Source organism: Podarcis bocagei, assembly GCF_964188305.1.
Source record: "Podarcis bocagei genome assembly, chromosome: 15".
Taxonomy (NCBI): Eukaryota; Metazoa; Chordata; class Lepidosauria; order Squamata; family Lacertidae; genus Podarcis; species Podarcis bocagei.
The window spans coordinates 14885883-14909556 of NC_138141.1; the positions used below are offsets into that span (position 1 = coordinate 14885883).

The 23674-nt window shown below is 42.0% G+C and overlaps 1 protein-coding gene across 19 annotated transcripts in view; it reads left to right on the forward strand.

Moving 5' to 3' along the window:
- ST3GAL4 (ST3 beta-galactoside alpha-2,3-sialyltransferase 4) overlaps positions 1–23674 on the forward strand; it is a 179959-nt gene that overhangs the window by 135064 nt on the left and 21221 nt on the right. For 11 of the 19 annotated variants that reach the window (XM_081171795.1, XM_081171783.1, XM_081171793.1 and 8 more), the window contains one exon: positions 22060–22138. In XM_081171795.1, coding sequence (XP_081027921.1) covers positions 22060–22138 — 79 coding nt within the window. Of the gene's footprint in view, positions 1–588; positions 744–12705; positions 12881–14628; positions 14659–18639; positions 18688–22059; positions 22139–23674 lie in introns of those variants that run through there. The other 8 variants (XM_081171790.1, XM_081171791.1, XM_081171788.1 and 5 more) reach the window with 8 other exon arrangements.

The window sequence follows — 23674 nt, forward strand, 5'->3', positions numbered from 1 at the left end:
TCCACATAATGTTTAGCTCCCAAAGAAAGGGTGCGGAGAACTTTCCTTACTTAATATTCGTTCAGGACAATTGTGAGTGTTGGAGAGGAGGAGAGAGAGATTTCTTCAGGTCCCTAGATCCAAAGTATGCTCAAGAACACACACCAATTGCAACACTGCCTTATTGGTACCACTTAAAATATTACCGTGTGTGTTTTCTGCAGAGTATTACACTACCAACTTTCAAGAGGAGTGCAACTTGATGGCAGCCATTTTGCACCCGTCCCCATGGTCAGGCTGGTATTAAGACCCAAGGGTGTGGCATTGTTTCAGAAGTTTATACAGATATGTTCCTTAGAGGTCACCTGGCATCATTTCCCATCCACGCCCTGTACAATTGCCTAAAGAAGCAAGCAGTGCCTTAACAACCCAAGTGGAAGGATTTGTTGATTTATGCCTTAAGTTATATCACACGGGGCATGTTCAAAATCCAGCCTGCCATGGTAAAATTAATCATTTTTCTTTCTTTCTCGCAAGATGGGCTTTTTTTTTTTTTAACTAAAGGATCTGCCAAGGGTAACTAAAAATAACCACTGCACTCCTCCCTAGCTCTGATTCTCAGATCTACCTATTCCCAGCATGCACTTTTCTGGGATACATAAATGAGACTCCCATGTTCCTGTGAATTAAGAAGCATTCGGAAGTTTACTTCAAGAAGGGTCATGGATTTTCAACAGTGCTTCCGTGCAAGAACTTGCTCCCAGGTAATGACAGGGATGGTTTGCTTTTTTTAATGGAGAGGTCAAAACTGAAGGAGTCTTGAGATTGATTTAAAAATAAATAAATACAGAGAACATTTTGCAGGTGCCTGGTGACACACCAAAACCTATGCATTCTATCACTCCTGCATTTGAATACACACTGTACATTGAAACCCCGCCCCCTTGATCCTGGAAACTGTAGTTTGTTAAGGTTGCTGGGAACTGTAGCTCTGTGTTGGGTATATTACAGCTCCTATGATTTTTTGTGCTTTAAATGTATGGTGTGTACACATTCTTTAGCACTTGTGCCTAGATCTAAAAGACTGCTAAAGACAATAGTGATCCTTTCACATTTGTGGTGTTTTTTAAATGGACTTTTTAAGCAAATGGGAGATTTATTATAATGACACCGAGGGTCTTCTGAGTAAGCATGCATAGGATTCCACAGTTTAAACCCGTCCCCCGCGTATCCTTCTCTGTCTTTTGTTAGCCATCTTTTCTTGAAACTCCCAATTAAGATTTATAAGAAGACAGTATCATATAGGTTGCACATTGTCTTGGTATTTATTATTCCAAACCATAAGGAACACAGTCCATTTTCCTGTAAACATTCCCCCCCATATTTATGCATATTCTCTTAATAGTAAATTAATTTTATCATTGTTACAGTGGATCACATTTTCCCAATCCAGTCGATTAAGGATGGTGCATTACTGTTTACCCAGTTCTTTGCCATAATTATTTTTACAGCTGTTAATGAATTGATTACTACCTTCAAATAATTGTTATCTACCTTGAGTCTTTGGGGTACAGTTGGGCAGAAATGCATATCAGTCAGAAGGTGTGAACAGATCTGTATGGGTTTCTGTCTTTCCATGTCAATATATGCATTCAGCATATAGTATTTCTGAAGGAATGCCTATTATTTTATCCAGTCTCTAAGATCTGCTTCTGTTACTATCCTGTGGCTGGAATGACATCTGGCAGTGCCTTCAGGATAGATCTGTTTCCATCATGGGGCTGAGATTGTGGAACATTTTTTCCAGAGAGAGAATCTATCAGACTCTTGTCACTGCTTAGTTTTTAAAAGGTACGGGTGGTATTTTCTTTCTTTCTTTCTTTCTTTCTTTCTTTCTTTCTTTCTTTCTTTCTTTCTTTCTTCCTACAAGATTTCTCATCCCTGTGTTTTTAATAGCAACTTGATTTTTTAAAATTACTTATTGATACCCACTGTGCATTTATTATTATTACTCACAATATTTCGTATGCTGTAGTCGAGATTTTGTTTTAACACAAATAGCGTTGGGAAGTGCTGTACTCACAAAGTACATTGGCGTTGATTGTGGCTTGCTGTGGTTTCACTTCGCTGAAGTCTGGGATCGGTGTATATCAGCTTGGAAGATCAGATCCTGTTTTTAAAAAGTTCAAAGTTATTTTGAGCTTCTGTATCTCTTGCCGCACTGGTCTCTTCACCCAGTTTCTCATTCCACCTGTTGTGAGACAAAAGGCTAAAGTCTGGCAGGAGGGGAGACTGAATAAAAGCACCTTTGTGATGGGCGTTGCAGCAACTATCAATGCTCTGTCTTTGCACTATGCTGCACAAGGCTGTGATCTTTAATGTGCATTTGTTCTTTAGGTTTGCTTGGCGATGTTTCAGGTCATAGCCTTTCTGAATAGCTCTCAGAGTGAGCAGGTAAAATTGTGGGATCTACCACAATTTAGTCTACAGCTCTTGTGCAGGTATTCTTCTCTGAAAAGAAAATTCTGTCTGAAGGTGATCAGCAAAACCAGGTAAAGGCTATGCTCAGCTTCTCTCCTGAGTATGCTAGTTCACAACATGCAGGAATCTGTTTTATTTTACTGTGTTGGGGACTATTAAATAAATGCAGTGCTCCATCTGTTTTGTACAGAAGCGCATCCCAGAATTGTTATAGCTCCTCACTCCCCATTTGCCACAAAGTGTTAACTGCCCATTAATTCTCAGCTTAGTCTCCCACCTAAGTTTTTCTTCTTTTCTCTTCCCATCAGTTATTTGAGTTCAGTTCTTTGACATAAATCTGCAGGCACCTGTAAAACGTCTTCACAAAATCAGAATTGGGGAAGGCTATATTCCTCCTTCAAGGTTAGTGGCAATCCCTTTGTCTTTGGCCTTGAATCAAAACTGCCTTGGCATGTGGGAAACAAAACTTTGTTAATCCTGAATGGAGGAAAGAATCACAAAAGAAAACTGTTTACTCTGAATCAGTTTGCTCAGTTAAATACAGCTTAATTGTTTTCCTCCTGGTGACTTTGTGCTGAGTTTCCCTGTGAATTCTGCCAGATTGGTTCTGGTTTTATCCAAACCAGATGGCATAATGTTTACATAAACTCAATTTCTCTGTCTTTTTCTCCCTGCCACCCCAAAGCCATGTCTATTTTATTTGGGTCCTGCAGCTTAAGCAACCATAAGATTTTCTAGCCCCACCATTATTTATGTCTATTTGAAAATAAATTAATTACTCTCTGTTATTTACATAGTTGTTTTTTTTAAATACAGCCTGAATTCTAGCCAGTCTTAGTCTTACAGTGTTGTAAAGCAAGCCACTATTATAGCTGTTGGACAGTGGCGACTGAGTAATCATGACTTGTCTGAGGCCATATAATGTCTTGCAAACTGATTTTATTATGGTCAAGTGCCATGTACATTTTGTTAAATATTTTTTGTTAAATAACCAAGAAGGACCTTGCATATGGAAAAGAATATGAAACCTATATGTCAAACTGCAGTGAACTTCATGCATGGTTTTTCTCCATTGAAGGTGTATTAAGTAGATAGCAGTTTCCTGTTTCAGAGAAAACCTTCAATCCTGGTTTATTTTCCATTAACCCAGTGAAACGTCGCTTTCCCATTGATATTAATTTTTTACCCATAAGCATTGTTTGGTGCCCAAGTTGTAAGTGGGTCTTTCAGTGGTGTCTTAAATATATCTTACCTTTTTTTCTTTTTTGCTGGATCATACTTCAATATTTTAACTTGTTTGCGATCTTCTTGCATAGGCTGAAACCTCTACCTGTAGCATCACACAAGCTGTTAAAAAGTCAGGCCAAGGAAGTCTTATATTGCTTCTAGGAGACATCTGGGTTTGAGTTTTGATGAATATCCAAATGAAGGGACATAATCTGGCTGGGAAGCAGCCACCTTGAACCTCTCTCATCTTGCGCTTACTGGAATGGGCAGATGGATTTACCATACTGTTATCTACAGTCCCATGTAGTTCCGTAAGCTATTTTATATTTACAGGCTATGGGGCAGACTACACATGTTATTTATGCTCTCCCCCTTTCCTTTTTTAAATCTCATACCACCACATGATTGCTGGACTGGGAGTCAAGTCCCATTTTAAGCTTAATATAGCTTAAGGTTTTTTTACAGGTCTAAAGAAAAACAGTTTCCCTCTAATATTATGAGCTGTGAAGTTCCCTTGTTCAAAACTCTACTCCTCCATTGTCCTCATTTTAATAGGCAAATAAGCCACTAACTTCAAGCCACAGCGTTCCTCTTAAAAATGGGGTATAATCATGTTGACTTGACTTACAAGAATTACTGAGGTCGTGTATGCAAAGTGCTCTTAAGAACGTTAATGTTTGGATTAGCCATTTGCAACCTGGTGCCCTCCAGATGTTTTGGACTACAATTCCTATCATACCTGGCATTTGGCTGGCTGGGATTAATGGGATCTGGAGTCCAGCAACATCTGGATGGCACCAGGTTGGGAAAGACTGGCTTAGATGCTTATTATTATTATTAGGGATGGCTGAATGTGTAATACTGAGTGCCTCTGGTTTTGAATTTCCAGAAAAGTTGGCTGCATTGTATCTTACTCACCTTTCCCTCTGCCCAAGATCCACCCTGGAGTGGTAAATCTTCTTGATTAAAAGTGACAGCTGGCATTCATCCTTTCGGAAGGGGAGGGTGTGGTAGACAAAGTGATTGAGTTCAGGTGTTGAGGGTGGAGTAGTGTTTAGATTGAGACTAGAGCCTGAAAGTTTCAATTTGCTAAAGAAACCCTGATATACTTCGCCGCTGAGGAAGCTAGGCAGGTTTCCCTGTTTCATTGGTGTATAGAGAAAAAGGATACTGGTAGATTGTTTTTCATTCGTTTTTAAAATAAATAGCAAGCAACACAGGTAATCCATCTCATTTGTTTTCATTATGAAAATGAAGGGGGTTCGAATGAATAAATGCTGATTTTTTTAAAAAAATATGATTTGGCTTCTGTTTGATTTATTTTTAAATCATTTCTATTTTAGGGGGGGAGGTTATCAATGCCTCTGGAGACCACAGAAAGCCTGCAGGGCTGTATGCAAAGAGGAAGCACAAAGATATCAACCAATACCAGATGGGCTCTTTAAAATGAGAATCATTTGTTCGATCTATATTTGACAGGTGGCATGATGCCTGGTTTGTGAGGCTGGAGTTCACGTAGAATGCCTGAAACGTCATGCTATTTAGATGCAAGGCGTGGAAATTACGGGTAGCAGAAGATTAGTAGGGAGCTCCTGTTGAAATAAATGGGGGAAAGCAATGAATGCAATTCCTATTCATGGAAAACAAAATGAACGAGACTTTCCCAGTGAACATGCCCCCACTCTTAGGTTTGTATAAATGTAAAACCTGTCTCAGCTGCAGCAGTTTGTGCACGTTTACATCCAGACAGAGGTGCCAAGGTGGTGCCACACATGATGTGGTGTGGCTGTTAAGAAGTGAGGGAAGTGAACTGTTCTATCTATAGCGCCCACTCCCCAAAGCCCAAGTCTCTTCTTTGCCTAATAACAGCAATGTAAAAAACCCAGCACCGCATAATTTAAGCTGCTGTGTTATCATTGCAGTGGTACCTTGGGTTATGTACGCTTCAGGTTACATACGCTTCAGGTTACACACTTCACCAAGCCAGAAATAGTGCTTCAGGTTAAGAACTTCGCTTCAGGATAAGAATAGAAATCAGGCTCCGTCGGCGTGGTGGCAGCAGGAGGCCCCATTAGCTAAAGTGGTGCTTCAGGTTAAGAACAGTTTCAGGTTAAGTACGGACCTCCGGAACGAATGAAGTACTTAACCCGAGGTACCACTGTACTGTTATTTGCTATTCTTGTATCCATGTTCTTCTCTAAGGAATTTGGTGGTGTGTTGGCCTCAAATCTGCAATGAAGGTCAGGTGGAGAGATAGTTACACTTTTCACCAAGTGTGGGCAAAGGCTTGTTTCCAATATGTGTGTCCAATATGTGTGTCCACTTCTTTTATATCTGGGTTGACTCGTGCTTCAGTGGCAAAGAGGTCATCTGATATTTCATCACAGGTACGATAAAGCTTGCCATGGCGAGCGACCTTAAAGTGGGTTGGCTGGTGGTTTGCTGGAGCTTATGCTTGTAACAGGGCTCTCTGGCATCCCAGGTACAAATTAATGAACCACTCGAAAGATGCATGAATCAACCCTGATTTTGCTAACCTGCACGGTGGCTGTTAAACCCAGTGGTAGTTATTCTGTTTCAGGATTCTCTTTGCAGGGGACCCTTGTTAACACACATCAGGGTCATAGCAATTTCACTGTGGTTCAGTTTGTCTGTCATTGCATCACATGTTGCCTTATGTTGCTTTCCACTATTCTGCTTGGTACAGAATATTATCATGAACCAGTTTTCTTCCATTTTCATGGTATGCGGCAGATGTGGGGGGCACACACTTTCAATAGTTGTAGCACAGGTTTCTGCATACCATAGCTGTCAACGTTTCTCCTTTTTTAAGGGGAATTCCCTTATTCCAAATAGGATCCCTCGCAAGAAAGGGAAAAGTTACCGTATTTTTTGCACCATAACACTCACTTTTTTCCTCCTAAAAAGTAAGGGGAAACGTCTGTGCGTGTTATGGAGGGAATGCCTGCGGGTGGCATGCCTACGGATTTTCCTCCTCTAAAAACTACGTGCGTGTTATGGTCGGGTATGTGTTATAGAGCGAAAAATACGGTAACAGCTATGCTTCATACTCACTTCTGATGGTGTGGTAGAAGTGCATAACTAAATATATCTGAGAGGTTTTTGAAAATTAAGAACAGAGGTGGCAGAACAGTACTGGCTACGAGAATGCCGTTGGGCAAACTACGTTGATGAACCCTGAAAGGAGCCGTTTTGGCAGAGGATAACCCACATAGGATTCGCTCCTGATTTAGCAGCAGTCAAAGGAGTGGAAGGTGAGGCAGTGCTGCTTACGCATAAGCCATCAAAGTTGGCAGGCCTTTGTGCTTAAGGAATAATTGAAATGGAAGTGCTTGATGGGACCTGAGAAAAGCTTTGTCAGGTGGTTGATGGATGGGGCTTCTGGGGATCTTACGCAGTGTTTGGATTTGTTATATTTTTGAGGCTTAGGGTAATTCAGACATGCATGAATTAGTACCTTTGGGTTTATACTGGGCATAGATTAATTTTTGTTTGCTTGTTTAGTGCTTTGTATTTTTAAATTTTAACAAGCGAGTGATGCAGTGGAAAAAGGAAGTGTGGTTGCTAGCATATTTACCTGCGTCCACAGCTGCTGCTCATTAAACTGATCAACATCTTTCTGTTTGTTAATATCCATTCGGCGTGTGCAAGCTATTACTGTATGCAGAACTTGTACATTCTTTATAAATGATGCATGCTTGTAGTGTCTGTGCATGAACAATTAGTTTGCTTTTCAGGTCTTTGATCCGTGTTGACTGTTCCTGTGTTTCCAAAACCCTATTGGCTACCATCCTCTAAATCTTGAGCTGCTAAACTCTTTTTTAAAAAAATGTCAGTCCTCCTCCTGATGTTGCTCTGCATGTTTCTCAATTAGCCTGTGGGAATGGAAACTTACCATTTTGCCCTATGATGTACTTTGCTTACCTAGCTGAGTTCAGCTCAGGTTGCCTTATTCCCCTCCCCATGCCTGCTTTCACAAGAGATATTTCACCATTCCTCTTCTCCTCTTCTGATCAACCCCTCACCAGGCTGCATTTCTTTTTCAACTACCATACATTTGATGATGTTTTAAAAATGTTCTAGGGGTTGCCAACACTCTCCACTGTTTCCCATGAAGCCTGTGTGTAAATATCCCCTCAAAAACCCACAATACCCTACTGTTTCCTCTTCCTGCTCAGTACTTGGTTTGTACTGGCTTGTCCTCTCCTAACATTAGAACCATAGAATTTTAGTGCTGGAAGGCAACCAAGGGTCATTTAGTCCAACCCCCTATAAAGCAGGAATCTCAGCTAAAGCATCCATGACATATGGCCATCCAACATTGAACTTGCCCTCTTAAGCATGCCCACTGTCCATTGGATGCCAGGATTAGACACACACCCCCTTTCATTCTGAATAGAGGGTAGTTACAAGAGTGATGGTGGCGGATGTAGATGTCTTTTTTTCTCCATTGATGGGGAGGCATGCCTGCACAATTTTATGTTACAGCGCCTTTTTATGTTGTTTAGGACGTGGCAGCCATTTTGCGTTATGCCGCGTCCTCCATAGCCCACGTGGCCAGCTTTCTGGAAAGCACTGTATGGGTAAACTTGTGAGTGAGGTCAAGGAGCAACCCTGGATAAAGGAGAGCTTTCCTCTGAGAAAATACAGTGGTGCCTCTGGTTAAGAACTTAATTCGTTCTGGAGGTCTGTTCTTAACCTGAAATTGTTCTTAACCTGAAGCACCACTTTAGCTAATGGGGCCTCCCGCTGCTGCTGCGCTGCCAGAGCACGATTTCTGTTCTCATCCTGAAGCAAAGTTCTTAACCCAAGATAATATTTTTGGATTAGCGGAGTCTGTAAACTGAAGCGTATGTAACCTGACGCATATGTAACCTGAGGTACCACTGTAACCTGGTCCAGGGAGGAGGTCCAGCCTGAGTTGTCTGGCTTAATCCAGGGACGTGGAACCTGTGGCTTTTCAGATGTTGTTGGCAATGCAGGCTGATGGAGATGGAGTCCTGAAGCAACTGAAGGACCACACATTCCCCAACATTGGCTTAAGCCTTCAGCGATGCTAGGAGGGAGATGTGAAGTGACTTCCAGTAAAGTGACTGGGCTTTCATTAAAGGACCTTTCCTACGTGTACATCCATCTGCTTGTTTATTAAGATCAATATTCAAGGCTGGAATCCATGTGCCCTTGCCTTCTGAAGTGGTCCTCTGAAGAGAGGACCTTTTTGCTTGTTTTGCCCAATATCTTGGCACCAGATTTGCTGTTTTAGGAACCAAGTTTAAATTATGTATTTTTAAAATGGTTTCAAGATTGGCTTCCAGCTCCACTTGAAGCGATAGTTCCTATTAATAATAACGGTTTTCATTTCCTTCAGTGTGAGGTTTTGCCTTTTTTTTAAGGTGGACTTGTCTCAGCCAAAGATAACAGTATGAGTAGAAGAAAAGTTGTTTTCTGGATCCATGGCTTAAATCCTCAGTGGTGAAGAGCTGTTTTGTATATAAATGTTATCATTTGAAATAATACGCTTCGGTTCATTGAAATATGTCAAAGGAGGCACATACTTCCTCTAAGCTATACGCCCACTTTGGCAAAACCAGAAGCAGAATTGAAACTGAGGTTTTTGGCTCACGTGGGTGACCCAAGTAAGCCAAAATGAAACTCTTAAGCAGGAAGAGACCCAACCACAACAAAACTAATGAGGTCTGATCTCCCCTCTCCCTGTCTCAGCTTCCTTGCTTGATAGAATCCTGTGTACCTAAACTGCTTAAGTATCAAATCCATAGCCTCTAGTTCTGCCTGTAGTACACTTTCATATTGCTGTAGACTGGATCCAACACAACAGTCAGCCATATGGTGTCTCCCAACCCCCTTGAATATTCAGCTATTCACTGTTTTTGAAGTCTTTGTTAAGACATGAATGCCTTAAATAGCAGATAATGGGCATCCAGCTTCTATTGTGTTTTGCTTAGGGCAATATGGCAGTACAGCAAAATGTGATCTTATTTACCAGCAGGCATACGATTGGATCTTGCATGCCTTCTGAACCATGTTATATTCTGTATTTAGATTTTTGTATTTTTAAGCAGATACAGTTCCAAAGTACTTGCCTTCCAAACCCCTCTCACAGGACAAAAAACCCTGCCATTCTCTACTTGCCGTTTCTTTATCGATCTACTTTTGTTGCCAGCTAATTGCACATCCCATGCTTTATATGCTGCCATACTAGGACTTGTAACTTAAATAGAAGAAGGGAGAAGTTGCAGTTGAAGATTGCAGTAGCAGCCATTGGGAAGATCAGTCTTTGGATATGTGTGTGATATAATGCCATGTGTTGTGGTGGTGACAAGAGGAACAGAACCTCTTAGGTTGCTGAAAAAAATATTGTTTTACAGGATCATTGCAATTTCAAGCAAACACTATTATTCAAGGCAAAAATAATAGTTCCTAAGGTTTAGGTGTATCCCAATCCCTGATAACTCCCAAGTTCCCAGGATCATCTTTTTTTGCTAGTTTGACAGTGTTCCCCTTTTTCTTTTTCCACTGCCACTTGATGGTATGTATTTTTGAAATCACAAATACAACATTTCTCTAGTTTTTACAGGCTTGATAGTGGAAGAAGGTGTTAGATTCTGTAATTGAAATGGGCTGAGGAATCTAGAGGTCTTTCCATAATCGTATCCTCCCAATCTTGAATTGGATTATAATTCTCTTAGCCATGTGATCAGCATGACATCTGGGTTCTGCTTCTATCTGTGTGGGAAGGTTTTGAGTCTCTTCCAGACTCCCGTTAACTTCGGTCGTCTATTAGCTCCAATAGCCAATCTGTCCTTAATTAGTCCAGGTTCCAAGAATTGCGCTTCTAACGTAAAGCAGACAAGAGATGGTGATGTGGAATATTCTGAACTTGCAGGATATCAGAATTTCAGCAGATGCTGAGGAAATCAACTGTCAGGCCAGTTTTGCTATGATGGAAGACCAAGATTAGACTGAGCCTTGCTATGTTTCCTTGAGCTTCAGTTATTATGAGGGGAAATAGAAAAACAGAAGGGGAATTACAGAACATTGTGGAAGGAGGTAGGGAACGGGAGCCAAGGAGTAGAGCAATGTAGCCTAGGAGAGATCCCTTGAAGACAGAACACGGAGGACTTAGAGGAAAAACATCTATTGATTTGGTCTCCATTAGCTTGCACAGGGAGCAAGCAAACTCTGCACTGGTGGAATCAGAGAGGGGTCCCATGTTTCCCTATTGGAGCCTTCTGCCTGTTGGCCCATGCTGGCTTTGCATAGTATTCACCCATACTAGCTGACTAATTTTATCCAGTCCATGCTGCTGCTTGGATTGATTTCACTGCACCGTTGAGGCTGTTTTGGTGGATTAAGAGGAAGCCCAAATGGTTGCTGCCCAGGGCATATGGAGAAGCAAGTGGGGTCTCATGGTCAATAACACAACCACTGCACTCTTGCTCTCGCTCTTGCTCTTGCTGTGCCACATGGATTTAGTGATGGAATTTGACCTTTCATCCTCAGGTTCCTTATTTTGTGTGCACACAGCACTATAAACCTCAGGTCCCGCCGGGCACGCAAGGCTTGGGGCGGCAGCCTGTTCTGGGGTCGGGGGAAGTTCAGGCTTCCCCCGCGCTAGCCCCCGTGCCTGGGGGGGGGGATATTTTTTCCCCTTTATTCCCCCCCCCCAAATAAAACTAGGTGCGTCCTATGGGGCGGTGCGTCCTATGGTGCGAAAAATACGGTATGTGCTATCTGCATTTCCTTTTCATGCAGAACATCCCAGGTTCAATCCCCGGTATCTCCAGGTAGTGCTGCGAATATTCCCTGTCTGAAACTCTGGAAAGCCGCTGCCAGCCAGTGTAGACAATACTGACCTAGATGGACCGATGGCCTGACTTTCCCTAGAAACTTAATTTTATGACTTAAAAACTTTTGAACCTTCAGTTTCCTTTATGTCTTTTTTGTTGTTGTATATTATGTCTTTATTCTGTTCTTTTCCATTTTTACTCTGGAATAAGGTGAGTTAGATGCATTATATCTTTCAAGTCCATTGTGTCATCATATGGCATGTTAATATTGCATTCCCCAAATCAAAAGTAGTTCCCTTCACTTTCCCAATACTACCTTGGAGGGGGTAAATGACTCAAGGATTGTGGCTAGCATTTGTACTTGACTTCCAAGAAGTTCTTAATAGATTTGGTGTGAACAGCAGTTTTGGTCTGAACAGCAAAAGTTGCTTCTCTTCACCCCACTCTCAGCAAAGGTTGCAACATAAAGAGGGGCAGAAACTGTGGTGGGAAAATCCGGAACGAATTAAGTACTTAACCTGAGGTACCACTGTAGTTTTTAAAGGTTGATTGATTCACCCTTAAGAGCTTGGAAAAACTAATTCTTAAGTAAATAATGCAACACTCTGTTGAACTGTGATGTAATTCAGAAACACTATGGTTGTTGCCATATATAAATACAGTGGTACTTAATTCGTTCCGGAGGTCCGTAATTAACCTGAAATTGTTATTAACCTCAAGCACCACTTTAGCTAATGGGGCCTCCTGCTGCCACTGCGCCGCCAGAGCACGATTTCTGTTCTCACCCTGAAGCAAAGTTCTTAACCTGAAGCACTATTTCTGGGTTAGCGGAGTCTGTAACCTGAAGCGTATGTAACCTGAGGTACCACTGTAAAGCAAAAACAGGAAAATACCACGTATTATTATCCTTCTCCAACCTGATGCCTTCCAGATGTTTTGAACTACAGCATCCCATCAGTTGTAGCCAGTGTGGTTGGTGGTCAGCAGTGATGGGAGATGTTCAGAACATCTGGAGGGCACCAGGTGGGGAAGAGACTGTCTTTGGTTATAATCCTAGCCCCACTTACTTCTGAGTAGATATAGGTCAGATAGTGCTGTTAGTTTTTCACCCCCTGGCTAATCTCTTTTGATGTCATAGAGGAGCTTTGGGGGAAGAGATGTCATATATTTAGCAACTTCACTGTTACAGAAGAGCTGGGCAGCTTGTGACTGTTAGGAGACCTTGAAGCTGATGCCTTTGAGCCACTGGTTGGATTTAACCACTCCCTTCATTACTTAGATGCCATGGGCGGTTTTGGAGCCTTTTGATCAAAGACCCAGGTGGTACTTGCTGTTTATGTGTTACACACTTTTGAAAAGTTTAGGTAAGTCTATTTAAATGTTAGAATAACAGAACAGGACATAAATCTCATATTTAGAATCTCATATTTTAAGTCCACGAGATTCTTTTACATCTCTACAAATACTCGAAAATCTTTGGTGGCATTTAACATTATAAGATTTATAAAACAAGGTTTTAATCCATCTTTGGAAGGAATATTGCAGTTCACTTTGTTTCTGGAATTTTGGTTGCATTCTGAGAAGGTTATTGAAGTAAATGGGGAAGGATTTTCTTCCTGGGCAACTAGATTCGGAACCCAGCCCACATGCTCACACTTTCATTCTCAGTCATTCTTTACCAGGTTCTGCAAACCAGGCCAAATTAAGTTAATATCTTGGGTGGTGTCAGCTGATTATAGCCCAGAACATTTGGAGGGCACCATGTGGGTAAAGGCTGCTCTGCACTCAGTGGTAGCTGCTTTCCGAGTTCCGAGTTCTGGTGCGTTTCAGGCTGGAAAATGGCCTTGGTGATACCATTATGTTGTTTGTGGCTTCTTTATTTCCCTTTGCTGGAAATGCTGGACTCCCTCCTGTCAACATGTCAGATTGGCTCCATCTTAAGGCAGTTGCCAAAGGGCTAAATCAGGGGGCACCAACCTATGGTCCGGGGGCCAGATAAGGCCCAAGGGACTCGTTTATCTGGCCCACAGCAACCCACTTCCAGGTCGGAGGAGCATCGGAAATAGCTTGTGCGCACACGCACGGGCCTCCTCCAACCCGGAAGTGCGCCGGAAATAGCATGGGCGCGTGCTATCCCGCCCTCCGGCCCACCATGCAATTGTCACTGGAGACACCGGCCCGAGGCAAGGAAAGCTTGGAGACCCCTGGACTAAATCCTCCTTTCTTTCCCCTGATTTTCAATCAATTTTTCCCCAAGGTGGCTTACAACAAATACAAACATTGTAAAGCATTAAGAATAAGAATAAGAACACCCCACCTTTTCCCCTGATGATACTCAAGGCGGCTCACAGATTAGAAAAACAATAGCTAAAAACATCGGAAAAAAGCAATACAGCGGTACCGTGGGTTACATACGCTTCAGGTTACAGACTCTGCTAACCCAGAAATAGTGCTTCAGGTTAAGAACTTTGCTTCAGGATGAGAACAGAAATCGTGCTCCAGCGGTGCAGCAACAGCAGCAGGAGGCCCCATTAGCTAAAGTGGTGCTTCAGGTTAAGAACAGTTTCAGATTAAGTACGGACCTCCGGAACGAATTAAGTACTTAACCTGAGGTACCACTGTAATTAAAAACCAATTGAACATTAATGGAATTAAAAATATATGCATATATAAAAGGTACTTAAAACTACCAAACACCCTTGTTCCTCTGGTTTGAGGTAGAGATCAGTGTCCTTTTAGTCTGTCTTCTGCAGTCTTGGGACAGTTGGAATTAGAGTATGCTTTCTGACAGAGATGAGAGAAGGGATGCTTTCTATAGCTTTCCCTTCTCTTGCTGGTGGATGGGGCAAGACTGGATAAGGTGCCTTATGTGTTTGCTTAGGAGTAACAGAGAGGTTCTATCAATGAATGGAACTAAAAAGAGAAAGAAAGGGCTCTCTGTGACAGGGAAATAAAAACTTTCAGAGTTTATTGCACTCTGTCGACGGATGTTTAGTAACTGTTTAGTATTGGCTAGTGTTCTTTTGTTTGCCCAATGACTTTTGATCCTGTATTTGTCTACCCTATGTCCCTGCTGCCGTTTAAATAGACAAAATTATTATGTTGACGGGAGCTGGCTGGGGGAGCTAGCAAGATGGTGTCTGTAAGTAACCATGAACTGCAGTTTAATACAATGTAGATACCGTAGATTCTGGCATATAAAATGACTTTTTAACCCCAAAAAGGAAGTTAAAAAGTTGGGGGTCGTGTTATACGCAGGGTATGGGTGGCGCGGCACGGAGCCCGCCCACTGTTGCTTCAGAAGCAGTTGGCAGCGGGTGGCGGGCTGCGCTCCGCCCCGGGTGGCTTTCTCCTGGCATGGAGCTGCCCAGCGTATTAGGCGACTGGGCTTATAAGACGAAACCCCAAATTGCAGGGGGGTCATCTAATACGCCCAGTTGCCTAATACGCCAGAATCTTCGGTATTCATCTCCCACCCTCCTCATGTGCAGCTGGTAGGAGGACCTCTGCTCAGTTAGTTTCACCTTTAAATAATCTTGCTTTGCCTTGGTATAAACCATGGGTCCCGATTTAAATAAAATTCTAGTCAGTTTCAGGACTAGTTTTCTTGCACTTGCAAAGTTCATAAGTTAGTTGCATTTCAGGTCTCTCTTTATTATGGTATTGATTTATTACAGCTATTGTTTTTATAAATGCTTACTAAGCATGTGTACACAAGAACCACCTTGTTAAACATACATATGAAATACTTAATGAACTATATTCATTTAGATAAATATGCACACAATGCTGCTTCTTAGCAAGTGGATTAGAAGTTTACCTTCCAGCAAAAATGTTTGCAGGCATTTATCAGTTTGATTGCTTGCCCTGAATCTGAACCGAATGTCAAAGTTTATTTACTTATTTTTGTCTGGTGGAACTGACGGTGGGGTTTAGTAGGGCTCCTGGGTGACTTTCCGCCTAGGCACCAACCAAAGGCAGTCCCTGCTCAACTTCAGCCCATGCCCGGGGATTAGAATAAATTGCATGACTGTGTCTTGGCAGTTTATCTGCCAACTCTGGAATTTGTATGTCTTAGCAAAATAGCTCCCATGGAATTAGACCTTCCATTAGCATCTCATTCCATAGCGCTTTCCAATTGTTCCAAGTACTGGGGCAGTATCATTGTGACAGACTCTGGGATGTATCCAGCTTAGTTCTTTTCAGAGTAGACCCATTGGAATTAATGAACCTAAGTTAGTCAAGTCCATTAACTTCAGTGGGTAGAGTAGAATTAGTAATGGATGCAACCCTCTGTTTCTACTCTATATGCATATTCATCATATGGAGGGAGCTCTCTATGTGGACAACTGTGGGACTGTGTATTGCTATGCCCTTTCTAATGAATGTGCATAGGTTGGAAGCAGAAACCATTATCATTGCACGCACCTAGAATTAGGGATGGGGGAGAAATGCAGTTTTGTTTGCATTTTAATGAGAGACTACCTGATGCACTCTTCTCGAACCAATACGTACATGATCTGAAGCACAGCTGTCCTTTGAAATTTGCAGTTCTCTGAACTTTGCAATGCCTTTCCCCAGCCCATGTTTGCAACAATGCATATATTGGAGGACACTGCGCATAAAATGTACACAAGAGTGAAGGTAATGTTCTAAAGAGCATCAGAGTGGGGGAAATTGTTGTGTTTTTTTTTGGGGGGGGGGAATGTGACTATTTGTCGAAGCTGCATACAAAAACGTGTATATTGAGAGAAAATTGCACTAAGATGCAATTTGCTGTGGACGTGTGGGGAACTGAATATATGAGAAACTGAAATTGACATATTTGGCAATCCCTACTTAGAACAATTGAAAAGAGCAGTGGATCCTGTTGATCTAGTGAGTTCTGAAACTGGGTGAGTTTCCTATTACACTGTACACATTCTTTGTCGAAAAGATGTCAGATGACAGGTAAAGCTTTCTATTGTGTGCAGGTTTCTGAATGTCAAGCAGCTTTTAGAAATATCTAGAGGTTTCGTATAATTTGCGGTGGATGTTAAAAGCTTCTGCCAAACGAGCCCCACTCCAGCCCTCATACCAGACTCTTCAATCCTGTGGAGGTTAAAGTCAGCAAAATAAGCCTTCTAAGTCGGCACTACAGTCGGCACCCTTGTTTTGGTTCTGACTGCACTAATAAACCTGCCCTTCCAAGGGAAAGATACTTGCCTCTGCTCTGCTAGTTGGCTGAAGTAATACTCCTCAATGAGAAAGAATGACCTTCTGGATTTTATTGATGTGTTTATAGCCTGCATCAAAACTGAAGGACTATAAAAAGTCGAGAGAGAGAGAAGTAGTTGCTAAAGGGGTTATTTGAACATGCTGAAAGTCTATTGATTGCCCATGAATCTATTGACAGCTAGCCTCTATGGGAAAATGAATTCAAAGGCTGCTTTCTAGTTAAACAAGAAAAAGAATTGTGATATGTTATTTTTTTAAAGCATTTTATAGTTAATAACAGTTTGATTTATAGCTGTACTTTTAAAGTGACATATTCAGATTATGCTTGTTGGTTATTCACCCCACCTCCTCCACACACTGAAGTGATTTATTTTTGTGTATCTCACTTCATTATATGAATTTATGAGCTTGTATAAGTGCTATTTTGGTGAATGGCTATGGAATCCTTACTTACTTTGCAAAGCTATAAACGTTGATATGCTTATTAGGTACCGAGCTTGTTGTCTTTTCAATGCCGGTCAAAAAACCTTTTCTTTTTTCCAGGCCTTTTAGATTATTGTTTTTAACTTGGATTTGAACTGGTCAGATAATTATTGCTTCTTTGTCATAGGGCACCAATTTTCAAATGAAAAGCTCTGCTGAAACGGAGTCTTGTATTGAAAGAAGCTCACAGGCAACTTAATGTTCCCCTTAAGCACTTGGAAATGAAGAACAAAATTGTGGTTTTTAATTTGCAAAGACAAATGTCTTGTCCCTGCCTTCTTGGAACATTTCTCTTGAGTCTCAATGGTTGATAGCTGCTGCACAGGAACCTCTGCTTTTTCCTGTCTCCATGTTCATGCATTTCAGACGGCGTGTTTATACAAAATGGGATGTGAGTGGACCCCAACAGCACTTTAGATGTATCGTATAGATGTGACTAACTACATTAACATTTCACCAAAACAGACAATATACCACACCATTTATGAATGTATTGTATATCCAGCCATAAATAAAGCACAATTTCTGTCAACCCCAAGGGAACGCAGTAGTTCCATACATTATCATGACTAGGCCACTGGAAATATGTGGGTCCCTAAGGCTTTTCTGTAGGCCTAAAAGGATGCTAATTTTGTGATGTTCAACTGGCAGTGAGTTCCAGAGTTTTGAGGAGTTTTGATGGTGGCAGTGAAATGAAGAGAGCTGAAGAAGGGTGCATGGAGCTTTTTCCTGAGCTGCTATTTCACCCCTCGCAATCACACCCCTCCCAACCTGTTCTTCATTCTCCCCCAGTTTTAAGTCCACTTTTTCCTGCATTAAAAAATCCTAGCATATAATAAATGGCCAGCAGAGAAAGGGTTAAGCGCCCAGTTCTTACTACTTCTCTATTTCCCATGCTTTACCCCCCAAAAAACTTTAACAAGTCTTGTACTGATGGCAGGGGATAACACACAGGTAAGGAAGGAGACTATCTTTGTGGTTTGGAGTGAGCTTTGTTCAAATTTGGGCAGGCTCATTTCGTTTTGGGGAGAGCAAGTAACCTGTCTTGTTAGCAAGCCAAGCCCAGCTAAGCTAAGCATAATGAGCCCACCAGTCACTAACCAAAGCCAGTGTTTTGCTTTAATCAAAAAGACCCGTGGTCTCCTTTGGCATGCATTTGGGTGCAATGTGTGGCTGAGGCTTAAGATGTGCTGGGCATCACTCGAGTCATCATAGGTGTGTTTGAAAGTAAACATTGAATGTGGGCAGGGAAATCTCCTTGTACATTTTCTGAGCCGCATGGCAATGCAGTGTTGAAAACCCTTAGTGGGAGACTGGGCATCCAAGAGGCAAGTTCCACTTTTGCTCAGTCATGTTGGGTGCACCCACTAAGGAAGGAAAGCAGCAAACATAAACCCAGAGGCCCTTTTGAGAGACTGACTTCTTCACTCTGATTGAGATGACCGAGCTGGAGCAATTTGATTCTTTCCAAGTATGTTGAGTGTCACCTTTTATCCCTGCTTCTTTGTCTGCTTTATGAGGGATCCTGTCTGAGGTGTTCAGCGGCTACAAAGCGTACTGAGCTGTCTTGTCTGGTGTTGGATGAGGGCTTGGTGATGTTTCTGGGTATTTGGGGTTGTGTCAAAACAGAATGTTTTTGAATATGAACAGTAATGAATACGTGGATGCCTCTCCTTTAATTGCCCTTGCATGCTTTACATTTGGAAAACGAAACACTGGACTCTTTCTTTTGTAATGTGTTTGCATATCAGTTGCCAGCCAAATCCTTCCAATGAGAAGCCTCCAGCAGATGGGGGCAACAGGTCTCCAATATTTTTTGTCCCTGGCACCTCTGAAGCAAGATGTTGCCAGGGATGAACTCTTGGACTGATGTAGGGGCAGCCAACATGGTACCCTCCAGATACTGTTGAACTCCCATTCCCATCAGCCTCAGCCAGTTTAACCAGTGGCCGGGGATAATGGAGGCTCTGTATCCCAACAGCATCCAGAGGGCACACTATGTGTGTAAATACATGCATTCACATATTAACCTAAGATGAGATATGTAAACTTTATAACTTTATAAAATTGCCGAAATAGTTGCAGAAGAAAGCAAGTTACAAACTGAAATCAGAGCTGGAACAAACAGTGCTTTTAAAAATATAACTTAAATGTAGCTTTCTTAAGTATTTGATTAGGGGTTGGGTTGTTGTTGTTTATTCTGAGTTCAGTCTACATGAATTTAAATGATCTTGCATTAACATCTGTTTTGATTTTCAATGAACATTTATGATTATGCATATTTAGAAAACAAAACACAATTCAGAAACGTTTTCACATATTCAAGATTCATTGAAATCACTCAAGAGCAATCTTTTTTTATATAAAAAAACCTATGTAAACCTGTTATTTTTAATTCTGTGCCAGAGACAAGAAGAGTTTCCCCAACCTTAGAATAAATCATCATCAAACCTTTTATTGGCATCACATACAAACATCCAGAACAAATCAATACAGAATTACCACTTCCCCAGTGGCACAAAACATTTGCTAAAAGAAAGGAGGCATAGAACGAGTGCAGGCAGCTTTCCTCTTCAAGATTTTTACTGTCCCACGCTGTGTACCCTATGCAGCCTTGTGTCTAGAGGGAGGTCAACACAGGGTAGAGACTGTCGCCTGGGCGAGATTTATTCTATGCTGGTTAAACATCTGCCTTACATCAGATAAAGATCATCTCCTCAGTAAATTTTTGTTAGATCCCTTTCTTTCCCCAGGGCTACAACAGTTTAACAAGTAGGTACAGCAACTTGTGCTGTCTGTGGAACATTTGCGATTGATGTCCCTACCATCTGCCAAGGCTATAATAAAAACTAGGTTGTGGGGTATTGACAGTAGCAGCAGAGAAAAAATGTTCCCCTCTTTATTTTCAACTTTCTTGGGCACATGAAACTAACCATAATTACCTTGAATTTCCTCCTTTGGGGAAGGTTCTCAGGCAGGGTGGAAGGAGAAAGAATTTGCCCATGTGAAGACCACCTGGTGGAAACCCTTACACATATGGCTCTCAATTGTAAACCTTAGAATAAAAGACAAAAAGATGAAAACTCAGGAAACAATTGCTGGGATTAAGCTTGCATTTTTTGCCTGGTTTGGGTATGATTTTAACCAGTTTATTAAACTGTGTGTTTTATCATCTGAACCTAGCCCATCAGCTTAACTATGGTTTGTTGTTGTCTTACAAACCCTGGTTTGCTTTATTCATGGTTTGGTATTCTAAATAAAAGCAGCACTCTTATTTAACCATGGCTTGTCCCGTCCCCCCACTCATCCCACAAGACAAGAGAAGTTGAAACTAAACTTTGGAGAAAGAATCATCAGTTGTTTGATTGTTTGTGGGGCAAACCATGGCTTATTAAACAAACCATGGCTTAACATTTTTTGTGAGACAGGCCTTGGTTGGAAAAACAGCCTTTTAGGGGGCAACAACTTGTATAACAATGTATACTCCCTTGAATAAAGTACATTTTATATATTAAAGCCTTTCTCTTGTAAACAGTGCTATTTGAATAGTGAGCTGCTGCTGCTGTCTGTCTCCTTGTTTGTTCATGAAACTTCCCGTGTTGGGAGGGAAAATGCAGTCACAACATCTCACAGTTATTTGAGCTACATTCTGCAACGTGAGATTCTTAACATTCTTATCAGGAGAGTCTATGAAAGCTCTAGATACGGTGTCTGAATGGTGTGGTGGAGTGGATGAGGGCCAATAAACTGCTTAAATCCTGAAAATACAGGGACTTTTTCAGTGGGTGGTTCCCATATGCAGGAAAATGGCAAGTTATCTGTTCTGGATGGGGTTGCTCTCCCTCTGAAGGAACAGGTGTGTAGCTTTGGAGGTACTCCTGGATATATATTTGTCACTAGAGGCCCACAAATATCCTCTGTGGCTCAGAGTACCTTTTACCAGCTTCGTCTGGTTTGCCAGCTACGGCCATTCCTGGGCAGGGATATCCTCACCACTATAGTCCACATGTTGGTAGCTTCAAGGCTGGATAACTGTAATGTGCTCCATGTGGGGCTGTCCTTGGGTCTGGTTTGGAAGCTCCAATGCTCCTATATGGAATGCGACGGCCATGTGATGCCATTGTTAACACAGCTGCGCTGGCTGCCCATCTATTACTGAGCCAGGTTCAAGATCAAAGCCCTTAACAACTTAGGTCTAGGGTAGTTCAGGGATTGCCTGAACCTTAGATCTCAGCTCGATCACTGAGATCATCCGCAGAAGCATCACTGGTTGTTCCCTGAGTTGGCGAGGCTCACTTGATAACAACAAGAAATGGGAGTCTTCATTGTCATTGGTCCAGTATTGTGGAATACAGTGGTACCTCATGTTACGTACCGCCCCCCCTTACGAAAGCTTCGGGTTACGCACTCCACTAACCCAGAAATAGGTCCCCTCGTTGCGAACTTTTCCCACGGGATGCGAGCGGGATGCGAGCAGCAGTGGGAGGCGCCGTTAGCGAAAGTGCGCCTCATGTTATGAGCGGTTTCCGGTTATGAACGGACCTCCGGAACAGATTAGGTTTGTAACCGGAGGTACTACTGTACTCTGGCAGTGGAGACTCAGTGGGCACTTTCTGTTTCAATTCTTAAATGCCTGCTGGAAACTTTTCTATTCCACCAGACCTATGCAGGCAACTAAGACTTTATCTTTCTGCAATGGTTAGTTGAGGTCTGTTTTTAACTTTCATGTGTATGGTTTTATGCATTTTGTGACAAACTGCTTTGATATTTTTAATCATGTAGCTGTGTGTGCATATCTTTATTAATAAATAACTCAAATAAGCATGTCTTCTTTGTTTTCCAGGTGGCTGATAGCAGTTGCAATGAGAGCAAAAGCCACAAGACGATTCTTCATCTGCTGATAAAAATGATCAACAAGTCTCGTAAGTCCAAGTGTTGTGCCATTCCCCTTTCTTATGCTACACATATCTGGAAGCAAGTGTACTTGTGATCTGGACAAGTAAGGGTGGGGTATGTGATAGTGTAGTAGAAAATTATGTTTTAAAAAATGGTGGGTATAAGATTCGCTAAGGACTGTGGCTTGCTAGGAAACAAGAAAACATGTTCCCCGGTCAGATGTGATACAAAGCCAAGAAAGGGTTCCTAGTTTGTTTATCCCACCTGTTTCAGGGGATGAGCAAAGTGGGAACTATCAGTAATCATATCAGTGTGTTGCTCTTTCCAGATAAACCATTCTAAATCTTAGCTTATCATTATATGAGAATGCGGCTGATACAGTGACTTTTGTCTTCTGGGTTTCTGGGGGTTTTCCTGTTGTTATTCTGTCTCTCACAGCTACAGTAAACCTACTAGTAAAATTATGGACTGGTCATTTCTTCGTCAGAGGGCAAATGGGCAAATTTAGCAGGGGATCAAATACTTTCCCCCCTCACTGTAAGTAACAGATGTCACCACCAAGGTTTACAGTCATAAGAAATACCCACCATGCAGGATTGGGAATGTTAAAGAAGAAGAAAAAAGTCAACCTTGACTTTAGCAAAAGTGATTGTGGGCAATGGGCCTTGGAAGCTTCTTTCACAAATGGATGCCCAGAAAATGATTTCTCGGCATTGGATAATGGTGTGGATTCAACTGAAAAGCACCCTGTCTGAGGTCATATGGAAAGGCTTGTTGTAGGTTGAAAGAAGGAGGTGCCTTTAGAAAATGAAGATCCAGGTTCCAAAGAGGGAAAGGATGCATTTGGAGGACAAGGCCAAATGAGCGGTGGCAAGGGGGAAGGGTTCCCCAATGTACTGTTATCCATGGACCCATGAAAACCTATAGCCTCCCTGATGAATCTCAGCAAAGCAAATTATTCCACACACACACCCCCGACACCTGTAACCTAGCCTCTGCCACCGCTTGAGATCCCATCCACACTAAACATGGCTTGCCCCAAAGAATTCTGGGAATTGCAGTTTAAGGGGTGCTGGGAATTGTAGCTCTGTTGATGGTAAATGACAGTTCCTGGGATTCTTTGCGGGGAAATCATCTGCTTTAAATGTATGGTGTGGGTGGGATCAGAAAGGTTTGTAAATGCTTTTAGGTTGTTTATTACAACTTTGTGCTCTTAGGCTTCTATCTTCAAAATCCATTGATTTAGTCTGTATAGGATTGCTGTTTCACTATGCTTTGCCCTTGTACTCTTATTCAGGTCTTCACCTGAAAAACTGTTGAGGGAGAAGCAGGGTTGCACGCACTAACCCCACTCCCAACATCCCCGTTGGTTGCAACCTCAGACCTTTGTGGATTGGGTCAAAGGTCTGATTCTCTTGTTTGTTCAGCTGAATGCACACTGAATTCTCTCTGCAAGGACATTGGGAATGTGGGCTAGAACAGTACACCTGTACCCTTTTCATACATTATTATGCCCACAAGTTCTTCAAATGCCCCAGATACGACCTAAAATATGTCCCGCC